Source organism: Penicillium canescens (assembly GCF_028828765.1).
Source record: "Penicillium canescens strain IBT 15451 chromosome Unknown utg000003l_segment0_segment0, whole genome shotgun sequence".
Classification (NCBI taxonomy): Eukaryota; Fungi; Ascomycota; class Eurotiomycetes; order Eurotiales; family Aspergillaceae; genus Penicillium; species Penicillium canescens.
In genome coordinates this window covers 5,550,271-5,562,600 of record NW_026703965.1, presented here as the reverse complement: position 1 = coordinate 5,562,600, position 12,330 = coordinate 5,550,271, and the positions used below count along the sequence as shown (strand labels likewise).

General features: G+C 50.6%; 4 protein-coding genes across 4 annotated transcripts; 1 reads left to right on the top strand and 3 right to left on the bottom strand.

Annotated features, from left to right (window-relative positions):
- Positions 1-267: 267 nt before the first annotated feature.
- On the top strand, positions 268-1,274 carry N7446_005359 (thiamine transporter TPC1; the record flags this gene model as incomplete). Its single annotated transcript, XM_058514107.1, has 2 exons — positions 268-504; positions 555-1,274. The coding sequence occupies 2 exons, from the start codon at positions 268-270 to the stop codon at positions 1,272-1,274; spliced, it is 957 nt and encodes a 318-aa protein (XP_058375436.1).
- A 289-nt stretch (positions 1,275-1,563) lies between these two features.
- Positions 1,564-3,245, bottom strand: N7446_005358 (tubulin alpha chain; the record flags this gene model as incomplete). Its single annotated transcript, XM_058514106.1, has 5 exons — positions 1,564-2,027; positions 2,080-2,583; positions 2,637-2,708; positions 2,763-2,850; positions 2,910-3,245. 5 exons carry the CDS (start codon positions 3,243-3,245, stop codon positions 1,564-1,566), a joined length of 1,464 nt encoding a protein of 487 aa, XP_058375435.1.
- Positions 3,246-4,286: 1,041 nt separating this feature from the next.
- N7446_005357 (uncharacterized protein) lies at positions 4,287-8,735 on the bottom strand (the record flags this gene model as incomplete). Its single annotated transcript, XM_058514105.1, has 13 exons — positions 4,287-4,386; positions 4,448-5,191; positions 5,245-5,295; positions 5,354-5,425; positions 5,478-5,601; positions 5,651-5,992; positions 6,040-6,202; positions 6,256-6,971; positions 7,035-7,268; positions 7,319-7,598; positions 7,655-7,881; positions 7,935-8,466; positions 8,529-8,735. 13 exons carry the CDS (start codon positions 8,733-8,735, stop codon positions 4,287-4,289), a joined length of 3,792 nt encoding a protein of 1,263 aa, XP_058375434.1.
- A 179-nt stretch (positions 8,736-8,914) lies between these two features.
- Positions 8,915-12,243, bottom strand: N7446_005356 (Mechanosensitive ion channel family). The gene is made up of 2 exons (XM_058514104.1): positions 11,454-12,243; positions 8,915-11,402 (listed from the first exon to the last, which is right to left on the bottom strand). The coding sequence occupies exons 1-2, from the start codon at positions 12,072-12,074 to the stop codon at positions 9,222-9,224; spliced, it is 2,802 nt and encodes a 933-aa protein (XP_058375433.1). The 5' UTR covers positions 12,075-12,243; the 3' UTR covers positions 8,915-9,221.
- Between the last annotated feature and the right edge of the window lie 87 nt (positions 12,244-12,330).

The following is a 12,330-nucleotide window of genomic DNA, read 5'->3' as shown; positions in this document are numbered from 1 at the left end:
GTCTATAGATGATCCGTCGGCATAGCTTATGTAACTAGAATGGACCCATAAATAGTGAGAAATAGGGGTAATGGAAATACAGAGTCATTTACATCTCCAATTGGGTGGATACAGGACAAATCGTGACATAAGGCCTCAGGCCCTTATCATTGCTGCCTCAGGCCACTATCATTCTTCATCTCGGAGGCGACTCGACTTACGTAAATTCTTGTTTTTGTTGCTCATTCCAGTCCTAGTCATGGCTATTCTTTGATTCATTTCTTCCCAATGTCAGGGGCCGAGCATCTGAAAGATGAAGGCACTAAACGACAGGTCGTGCTGGCCGGCGGGATCGCCGGACTGATCTCGCGGTTCTGCATTGCGCCGCTGGATGTCGTCAAGATCCGACTGCAACTGCAGATACACTCATTGTCAGACCCGATCTCACACCAAGGGGTCAATGGTCCAATTTATAAGGGGACGCTGTCCACAATGCGGGCAATTGTGAAGCAAGAAGGAATCACCGTACGTTCCGGCCTTGGAAACAGTCGGTACCAATACTAACCCAGCGACAGGGTCTTTGGAAGGGCAACATCCCAGCCGAGATGATGTATGTCTGCTACGGTGCCATCCAATTTACCGCATATCGAGGAACAACACAGGCCCTGGCTCAACTCGGCCCCTACCGACCCCCTTCATCCGCCGAATCCTTCATATCCGGTGCTGTAGCAGGTGGATGTGCCACAGGAGCAACATACCCGCTGGATCTCCTCCGCACACGATTTGCGGCACAGGGCTCAGACCGTGTATACAGCTCATTGCGGGCTTCGGTGATGGATATTGCGCGACAGGAGGGCATGCCAGGGTTCTTCCGGGGCTGCTCCGCCGCTATTGCGCAAGTCGTGCCATACATGGGCCTCTTTTTCACGACATATGAAGCGCTCAGACCAGCCATGGCCACGTTGGATGTCTTACCATTTGGTACTGGGGATGCTGCTGCCGGTGTGTTTGCCAGTGTATTGGCCAAGACCGGTGTGTTTCCGCTCGATCTGGTCCGCAAGCGCTTGCAGGTACAAGGGCCGACAAGGACACGATATGTCCATCGCAATATTCCCGAATACAAGGGGGTTATCCAGAGCATTGCGTTGATTCTGCGCACGCAGGGCGTCCGGGGGTTATACCGTGGGTTAACAGTGAGTTTACTCAAGGCGGCGCCGGCGAGTGCAGTGACCATGTGGACTTATGAGCGCGCATTGAGTGCTCTTGAAAACCTGGAGGTTGCAACCGCCACCTGAACGTCTGTGTGGCTTTACTAGCATCCACCTGCATGGAGCATTGAATGGCGTTGGAAATACAAGGTTAATAATAGGTTCAGGCGGAAATTCATAAAGACATGGGATTTATTTTTCAAACTCTTCCTTTTCGTGCCTTGAAATCTGTCCTTCTTGGCCAAGATAACGCCAGTTCTCCTAACAAGGCTTGAACGCTAAGAACAACAGTGAAGACGTCGTCAAACAGACCTCAGCAGAGGTTCAGCCAAGAGAAGAGCAATATCTGCTGAAAGGGACAACGGGCCGAGGGCAATCAGTACTCAGTCTCTCCTGCCTCCACAATGCTATCTTCGGCCACCTCCTCGTAGTCTTTCTCAAGGGCAGCGAGATCCTCACGAGCCTCGGAAAATTCACCCTCCTCCATGCCCTCACCCACATACCAGTGTACAAAAGCACGCTTGGAGTACATGAGGTCGAACTTGTGGTCAAGGCGGCACCATGCCTCGGCGATAGCTGTAGTGTTTGCCAGCATGCTGACCGAGCGGTCCACGGGAGCGAGCTGACTGCCAGGGACACGGACAGGCTTTTGGTAATTGATCCCCAGTTTGAAGCCAGTAGGACACCACTGAACTAAGTTGAAGGAAGTCTTGGCCTTGAGAGCAGCGACTGCCTGCACACAGTCGCGGAGAACGATATCGCCCTTGTAGAGCAGAGCCACAGCCATGTACTTGCCCTTTTGGAGATCACAGATGACCATCTGGTTTCTTGGCTCAAAGCCTATGAGCGAGTCAGTCAAGAGGAATATACCAAGTTGCACAGGGAGACAAACATTTGAAGGTGAGATCTTGCACCTTGAAGCTCTCATGAGAACTGCTCTTCTCGCTGTTTACCGGGGCATACGAAATCAAAGGATAGTGAATACGCGGATATGGCACCAAGTTGGTCTGGAACTCGGCTAGGTCGACGTTGAGCACACCATCGAACCGTAAGCTTGAGGTGATGGAGCTGACCACCTGGGCGATGAGACCGTTCATGTGCTCGTAACCGGGACGGGGGATATCCAAATTGCGGCGGCATAGGTCGTACACGGCATCATTGTCCACGAGGAAAGTGCAGTCGGAGTTCTCAATGGTGCTGTGGGTGGACAGCACGGCGTTGTAAGGCTCCACCACTGCAGTCGAGGTACGAGGCGAAGGGTAGACCGAGAACTCCAGCTTGGACTTGCGGCTGAATTCAGTGGTGATACGTTCCAATAGCAGGGCGCCAAATCCAGAGCCTGTACCGCCGCCGTATGAATGGAAGATCATGAAGCCCTGCAGAGAGCTGCAGTTGTCTATGAAATGATCAGCCTAGGGCTACCGACAACGCCTTCAGCGTTCCACTTACCGGCCACACGACGAATTCGGTCAACAACGCTGTCAGAGATGTCCTTGCCTACGGTGTAGTGGCCACGTGCATCTGCCACATGTTAGCTTCCCTTGTTCTGCCAATGATTCCAAGGTCGAGACTTACAGTTGTTTGCAGCATCTTCCTTTCCGCTGATAAGCTGCTCGGGATGGAAGAGTTGACGGTATGTACCGGTGCGGATCTCGTCGATGGGCTACCACACTCTGTTAGTCCGGCTTTCCGATGTGCTTCAAGGTACATGCAGGCACATACTGACGGGTCGAGGTCAACAAAGATAGCGCGAGGGACGTATTTGCCACTGGTGGTCTCTGTGAAAAAAGTCTCATAAGATCCGCTCGTCACAGTGTCATCGGTCACATCAGGGTTGATGGATCCGTCGACGTTGAGTCCATGCTCAAGTAGGTAACTGTCTTTCGTCTTAGCAAGGGAATGGAGAGGAAACGGGTGAACATACAGCTCCCACGCAGCATTGCCGATCTGCACACCAGCTTGGCCAATGTGAATATGGCAAACCTGAGGTCTCAAGTTAGTATCAACTCGCTTGCTTAGGTTGTTCGGGCTTGGGAAGCCAAGTATCATGCGTGTCATGGGGAGATGGAGATGCCGGGAAAGGGTAAAGGACAATCAGAGCAGGACTTGGAACGTTACCTCGCCTCGCATATTGCCGTTACTTGACTACAGCGTCAAGACGAAGGAATCCGAAATAGAGAAGGAGAGAGGAAGAGAGAGGGAGATGGGAGAGGTGTGTGTTGGCGTTCGGTGTGCAACAAATGTCTCCAGCAAACAGCCACAGTGATTACAACTTAGCTACAGGCTGAAAATCGACAATTATATTCATTCTTCATTCTTCAGACGTCTTTTATTTGAGCTTTTTTGAAACTATCTGGATTCTGCTGTATGAACACTATTCATCCCAGCGGCTATATTCACATATATTTCCATGCCCTTCCCTATAGATAGCCCGTCTTTCTAGACCAGTAGACTTCCATGCTTCAATCGCCTTGTCTCGTATGATAAAATGCCCGGAATTCCGATCGTGTCGATAGCAAAGCCTGAGGCCGGTCACATTCAATGAGGTGGCCCTGCTTCATTAGGGCAACCCGGTCAAACCGCTCTATAAAACGCAGACGATGTACCACTGAGATCACTGTCTGTGATGCAAACTCGCGTTCGATGATGGCCTGCATCGTGGCTTCAGTCTCCCAATCCACACTATAAATTGTCAGTTACTGTACAACTGGGGAGAACGCAAAACATGCCTGCTAGTCGCTTCGTCCAATACCAAAATTGGACTTTTCATCACCAATGCGCGCGCCAGAGCAAGGAGCTGACGCTCACCCATTGACCAGTCCGATACTGATAATGGCTGGTCAAGTCCTCCACCCCCACTGGCAATCTTTTTCCATAGACCTACTGTCTCGAGAGCATCTATGAGACATGCATCCGGGAGACTGCTGATGGCAGTCCCACGATCTAGGTTAAATCTCAGGGTATCAGGTATAAAGAATGGTTCCTGTGGGATAACATTGACACGAGAGCGCACCTCATGACATGGTAAGGTGATGAGATCCATCCCGTCTATCTGGATGCTGCCACTTTGCAGCTCAATCATTTGCAGCAGACCGAGAATTAGTGATGTCTTGCCACTACCTGATGGACCGCATATTGCGACTTTCTCGCCTTGCTTGATTGAGAGAGAGCGTTATTTAAGATTGGGGGAGCATCAGGGCTGTTTGTCATTCAGGTCAGTGCGAGTGTGGTGACATAAAGTAACTCAAGGTGAGCCATACCTATACCTCGCCATGGTATTTTGAAATATGACTTCTCCGTAAGCAGGCCACTGAGGCGGGAGGTCAGCCATGGTGCCTTCAGGCTCAATCTCTGATGGTGTGTCCTTGACAAAGCTTTGGACACGCGAGACTGCCCCGATAGAAGTCTCAAGCATAGTCCAAGACTTGATCAAGATCATGAGATCTGTATTGAAACTTAAGATCAGGTTCAAGGCCACACCGATGGAACCCGGGCTAAACTGGCTTTTCAATGAAACAACCAGCGAAACTAAGATGACCGCGAGAGCCATAACGACACAGTCGAGGACCAGTTGCAGCCACTGCTGGATGCAGAAGAGCATATAGAATGGTTTTTGTGATCGGTTGAGTGCATCTTCCAACCGTTTTTGGAACGGCACCTTCCATTTCATGGCTCGAATGGCAGATATGCCTTGCATGGTCTCCACGAAATGTGTGAACAAAGGTGACTTTGCCTCAATATCGAGTAGACGAACTTGTCGCGAGGTACGGAGGTAGTATCTCTGCACGAAAAACAGAATGACACCTAAGGCAGGGACGGTTATTGTCAGATATTTTCCCATGATGCAAAGAATAACAAGCTGGACGCAGCAGTTGGAAACCCCTATCAATTCCATCAGCTCAGGCACGAGAGGGTATTTGAACACTAGATTGTATCTACCAAGATATGTGTTGATTGCTTGACTTGGGAGAGTCATATCAATGAGCTCCATGTCCTGGCTGAATCTGCGAGAATTAGTACGCACAGCACAAATCATCTAAAAACCAGGAGCACACACCGATTTGTTGTCAGCCCAGCATCGACCTTTTGAAAGAAACTAAAAGGGGCACTGGCAAAGAATGTCAGCGTTACAGGCATCTCATGAGTTAATTCAGAAGAGTCTATACTTCAAGGTAGATCTCAGCAGATGAGCGTGCATCATTAGGCCGGTGTTATTGATGACGCGGACAAACAACGCCCTGAATACCTTTTGTCAGTAGCATACCATGGAGACTCTCTGATGCGACTGACCAGCAGGCAGCTATAAGGGACACGAGAGAAATTCCAAACAATCCAGCATATACGCCGAGATACAATCCCGGTTTCTGATTCGGGTGTTGCTCGTTGGCATCGGACCACCTCTGAAGCCAGATGACTAGGTGACAGTCAGAGAGAAAACATGTAAGTCAATGGCGACAACTCACTTGTAAATTTATCTGAGAATCCAAAGAGCACAACCGAAGTTGCGAGAATAACAATCATCTTCCAGCCTGCGGACTGGAGGTAATATGCATAAACAGACCATGTACCATCTCTGCGAGACATGTCTCGATCGTTCTCTTCAGCCTCAGGTAATTGGACAATTGAATCAGAACTCTTAATCTGCAATTTGCTCACATTGTATACTTTTTCGTCCGATGAAGCTTCATTGGATTCGATATTGCTTTCTTGGGGCAAAATATGTCGAATGCAGTCGTACGTCGTGATGTTTGTCACCTTTCCATCGTCCAACACAATGATTTCATCAGCGTATGCTAGTACTCGATCTGTTTCTATTAATCCAGCCCGTGTGTCGCATTTCTGTTGAACTTACGGTTATGCGTTGCAAGGATAACAGTTCTTCCAGAATCCTTGAAGTGCCCATCGGATGCGAAGAGGCGAGATGTTATAGTAGTTATGGACTTGTTATCCAGTCCACTGAATACATCATCTAGCACCAAAACTGGAGCACGCGAATAAAGGCCTCGGGCAAGGGACTGTGTTTGTGTCAGATCAATGGTCCTAAGTTGGTCAAAGGCTCATCACATACAATTCTTTGCTTTTGACCACCGCTCAGCGTTACCCCAGAACTGCCAGCCTTGGAAAGATCTCCTCCAGGGATGTCTTCGAGGTCATTTTCCAAAGCACACGCCCAAATGACAAACTTATACCACTTTGGGTCAAATGATGACGGGCCTGTGATATTTTGGCGTATCGTGTCATTGACGATCCACGCGGTTTGAGGACAATAAGCGACCGTTGTCTGGAACTGTGACATTGATCCTTCTGTCAACACAGTTTCACCGAGTGCGCTTTCCAGTAGCGTTGATTTGCCGCTTCCCACAGGTCCTATGACGGCCGTAATCATCTTTCTCTTGACTGCAAATTCCAAATGGTGCAAGACGGGGGAGGTTTCCTGGGACCAAGAAAAACTGGCTTCGTGGAATTCTACTACTGAATCCTGCGAGGTTGGCGGTAAATTCGAGAGAGGGTCAGAGAGCTCTATGGAGTCTGTCGACACATTCTCGTCTGCCAAGTCGAAAGGAACTTTGGTACAATACATCTCGATGCGGTCGAAACATGCAATAGACTGGTATAGAGATGGGAGAAGTTGAACAAAAATGAGCAACGGCGCAGTCATCAGGGAGATCAAAGAGAGGGAGGTGAACACTCGTGTTGACAAGAGTGACTCACTGCCCTTGGCCGCGGAGATGATTGTAAAGATGCTGAAGGTAGCAAAGGGTGCCATGGTGAGAGGAATGTTTGCTAGTTTTACTATCAGTATACCGGAAGCTGCTTGTTCCAGCTGGGTATAAACGAGCAACTTACACAAAATGACCTGGCCGACAAGCAATCTCCGAAATCTTTCAGAGACTTGCAACTCTACTCGCCGCAACTGGGATACAGACTCGAACAGCTTCTCGGTCAGACCCAGCATTTTGATAGACTTCATGTCCTGCAACATGCTAGATGTCACGCTCAGTCTAGCTTGAACCCGCTCAATCCATCGGCTGATGGCTGTGTTGGACTTTTGGGAAATCGGGACGGTGGCAATGACAGCAACTACATTTCTGTTAGAGATAACACGGTCATGATGCAGGAGATCGCCTTACCAAGTGAGATAACTGCTGGGATCAAGCAAGCCACCCCCAGTTGTCGTTCCAATAGAAATATCCCAACACCTACTTCCAACGGGGCGGCCCATACCTCGTGCAGAGCATGGAGCGTAGAGACAATGCGCTCAACATCGGTTCCCATCAAGGTTATAGCGGGCTTGTCTTTGAAGTCACCTGAGCGGAGCTTCGTGGTCTGTCGGTATATCAGAGGAATAAGACCTGCGCGAGACATGGTGTTGAGGCGGAACGCTTGGCGCCAGTATACTGCGTTTGAGATCTGGATATATTGTCAATTATCTGTAAGGGCATGGATTTGCTACATAAGATACATACAGCCATCCCTAGGTATGTGAGCACATACGCGCCCACCAGTGCAGGCCCATAGATCTTATTCTCTGGGGTCGACGGCGAAGACACAAAATTCAAGGTGGCCGAGATGAGGAACGGTTGACAAAACTTGAACGCAGAGAGACAAAGTCTAGGGACGATGGCGCTAATCAATGGCAAGAAGTATGCACGACAAGCTGCTCGTAGCAGGCGATGTTTAGACCCTGGCTCGACTATATGGTTTGATAAGCATTGAGGTTGGAATTTAATCTGCAAGGCTTCTTACCACGAGCCCATGCATTTAGAATCTTCTTTTCAGCCTCTGCCCCCGTCAACGCATCGTCAACGTTGGGCATATCATGAACCGAAAGGATGGTTGAGAATCCAGTGCGAAACAATGGGATCACCCAGATAAAGAAGCTCCGGACCCAGAAGCTCGCGGTGACTTCTTTACTTGGCTGCCGATAGGCCATGCGCAAACGTTGAGTCTTGTGCACAGATTCGATGCTCAGCACAGCAGCCGTGCCAACACAGACCAATGTCCACGAAATAGCCGATTTGGTAGTATTCACCGATAGAAGCCAAAGAGTGCGGGCCCGAGCGAGTGAAAGAATACTTGTGACAGCAAAATAAATGATCATCAAGTCCGATGGCCGTATTGAGCGTTGATCTTCCAGCCATGACAGGAGGAGCGATGTCATGATAACAACGACATCCAGAATGCTAGAAGCCAATGCTAGGCTTGTGTATAGACGGGGTTCCTGGATGCGAAATGCGAGATATAGTAGATGGAAAAGTAATAGCAAGCCGAGAACAGCCTATATGGAACACCGTTCAGTATCTCGGGATTGTCAAGTATGAAAACATCATATATACATACAAGCTTCCACGTCGCAAACCGATGTGAGTTCACTTTCACCGGAGCACGAACAAGGACACTGAGACGTGCTGTCACGGCCAGGAGAAACAGGCCCGTTGGTAAGACCGTGAAAAGCGCATCTTCGAAAAGAAGTGTGAAATCAAACGGCCGACAGGAGAGGTTCACTCGCGGACCGAGAAGATTATCACTGTCAGCTGGACAGGACATGGCAGACGGATGAGGCTTTGAAAGAGAAAGCCCGTCAGCTTTATATGGCGTTAGGCTCCAATGTTAGTGCTCCGAACTCCGAACCTCTAACCCCGATACTTATCGATGCAACCTCACTGGAGGTTGAAGAAATCAAAATTAATCCGAGTTGTGTCACTTACAAAAGTACTGTGGATGATGTTTGTACGTGTAGAGAATTTGATTGGAACTTGATGCATAGACACATAGATGCGATTCATACACTTGAATGGAAAAGGGTGTTCTTTATATCGAGGTCAAATAACAACCCGAACGCTTTATATGACGCAGAAGATGAAAAAAGAGGGTTAAAGACCGGTATGGGGATATATGTATGGTAGAAGGAGAGATTAGTCGACAGAGCGCACCAATGTAAGTGCCTGTGCAGCAAAGAAAGGGAATAAAATGGGAGTTTAAGTGCAGTCGAAATGAGATCAGAAGGTCTGATCAACAATCACAGCTGTTCACTCAGTTCGGGTGCTCCTTGGAACCGGGGACTGACGCAGGAGGAGGGGGTAGATCGGAGCGACCCTGTTCCATGAGGTCGTCCCGATCTTGACTGAGATTGCTGCGATGGTGGAAGAAGCGGTTCCGACTGAGAGAGGATTGGCCGCTGCGGAAGCTGTGAGCGTCGGTCGACCGGCGACCTCCGTCTTTGCTGGGAGCACTCAGGTTCGAGGGGCGACGGTGCCGGGAAGAAGAGGTCCGACTCCGACGTTCCTCCTCTTCTTCAGTGACTTCTTGCATGCGGCGCTCGGTGGCATCGCGGTTGGCACTGCGGACGACATCGTCGACACGCACACCGCGGTCCTCAAACACATCGCCCATGATGTCGTTGGAGGCCATGTTGGACATTCCCAAGGAGAAATCGACGTGCTTGCGCTGCGAAACAGATGGACCACGGGCGCGGGCAGTGGCAGTGTTCATGCCCTTTCGGAGAATGGATGGGTGGCGGGCGGCGCTGCTGCTGCTGGTGCCTGTGTTTTCGGGGAGATGGTGAGACTCGGAGAGAGGGATCTCCTCGGCTTCGGTAGGCTCTTCGGGGCTGCCACGAGGACCTGCCGAGCGCGGGTTGCCATAGTTGACATGGAATGGGATGTCGAACTTGGCACCCTGGAGGTTCATGCGTGGTCCCTCGATGCCGATCTCCTGCAGGGCGATCATCATCATACAAATGAACTTGTTGCGGCGCTGCAGACGGAGACCCTCGTTCTGCCAATTGGACTTATAGAAGAAAACCACATTGAGCGTAAGAGAAAAGTTCTCTGTAACAGCACGCATTTCAGTAAGGATGTTGCTTTGGAAATCACGCTTCTCGCTGCGTACAAACTCAAGGAGTCGCTGTCGGAAGGTGTCGAGCTGGTCAATGGTTGTGCCGTATTTGATGACAATGGGAACGGCCTCAGCCAGTGCACCTGAGCGACGTTGGTTCAAAATGAAGAGTGTGTTGAGGTAGCTATTGGGCGCCTGAACCACGTGTCCTTGCATCTTCTTGAACTCGGTGTACAGTAAAGTGATCTCCTTGACGAAGTAATCATCACCGAGACCGGCATCACCGGCGTTACCGTAGATAGTCACACGGTCGCCGACATCAAAGGGGTGCTTGACGAAGACGAAAATGACCGACTGGAGGAACTCCTGAGCCGTGGCAGAGAACAACCACGACAGGGCCAGAATCGAAGAACCGGCAGAGGTGAGGACACCAGCGGCCGAGGTCGAGATGAGCGACAAGAACACAATGATAACGACGACGAACACGAAGAACATGAAGACATCATCCAGTTTCGACACAACAGAGTCCAAGTCCTTCAGCGATGCAGTGATGGACTTGCGTTCGCGACCAATATCCACACAGACGGCTTCCAATTCCTCCATGGAAATGTCACCATTCATGTCACGATCAAACATGGCGAATGCGGCCTCGGCTTCCTCGCTGTCATCGAAGGCAGCCTTGAGATCACCGCCGAACACCGTGTCAAAGCCATCGCGGACAAAAGTGCGGTACAAACGACGGGCCATGACCTGGCACCCCGAGGTGGTTCGCAGGAGAGTCAGGATGACCTGGTAGGCATCGGTGCTGCGAGTGGTCGTGCGACCAGTGACATCGGCCACGACGGCGCCAGCCACATCACCGACCTTGTTTCCGACCTTGTTCAGCGCGCCAACGGCCTTCCGCTGAGCCTTTCCAGCGTAGTGCAGGGGAGTCTTGGTCCCTGATGCACTGGATTCTTCCTTCTTCTCCTCAAACTCGTCGTTTTTATCGGGTAAAGTGCTGCGAGAGAACTCGTAGAGCTTCGTAAGACTACCAATCTGGAATTTATTGATCTCAATGCGGTCGGCGTAGGTGCGGAGATGAAAGCTGATGGCGATCAACTGGATGAGGATCTTCTCGATGAAATTGAGGATGGTCCAGACGAAGATGACGATGATGATCTTGTTGAGGGTGTTTTCCCAGCTCCGCGTGGCCTTATCGCCGTCAACGTGGTGGTTCTTCATCGTGGGCAAGAAAGAAATCTCCACGCCGAGCCACCAAAAGAACAGCGCCGCGTGGAACTCCAACTGCTTGCCCAGGTCGCGCCATTTCTTCGCGTTGTTGGTGAAGATACTGGCGAGGACACCGACCACAATAGGCACACACTTTCCGACGAGCTAAACAGCCTATTAGCAACAGTCTGGAAGCAATTTGCATGTTCAACTTACCCGACCGGCCCAGAGAGTTAACCAGACGATTTCCAACCAAATGGAGAACCACATCAACTGTACACCACCGACACTCGCATTGGGAAACTTGAGAGCACCGACAAGCAGGGGAATCAAGAGAATTAAAACCACAGGGGCAATATAGGTCAAGTAGCGCACGAGGAAGCTAGACTGGTGCAGCCGCTTCACAAAGACAGCAATCTTGGTATTGGGCGACTCAGGAGGCATGTAGATCGCGGCCTTTTCGTGCAACGGATTGGTCGCCTCGTCGAACTCATCCACCTGCTCGGAGCGACGCGAGCGAGCGCGACTGATCGAGTTCTTATCGTGTTCGTCATCGCCATGGGTCGAGCGCGACACCACGCGCTCGGCCTGGAGCAGCAACAAATCGTCCTCGAGTCGGGTGGCCTGCTCTCGTCGCGCGGAGGGGGTGCGCATGGGAGGTTCATCGTCGGCGACATCGTAGCTGGTGTCAACTTTAAGATGGCTCGGGTCGCGGCGGGTTTCGGGTTCTGTCACGTAGGTACCATCGTCGGAGGTGGGGGAGACGTCGTCGTCGTCTCTGTGCTTGTCCTTGGGTTGTAGATGAAGGGTCTTGCGCTCATCTATAGGCGATGACATGTTGGCACCAGGCCAAAGGAATGATGGAGGGGAAAGAATGTGAACGTGGCGATCCTGGTATAAAGCGAGTGAAAAGAAACGTCCACAGGTAGAGACAGGAAGTGCAAAGGGAGAAAAGAAATGAGCGTCGAGTTTCGAGTGAAACTCGGTGGATCTGGTGGGTCAAGACCAAGATTGGTCTGGACTTGTCTGGATTCTATGCTTGGTGGCTTGTGTTATGTTATCATGAGGCAAGGTGAGGTGAGGTTGTAGTTGT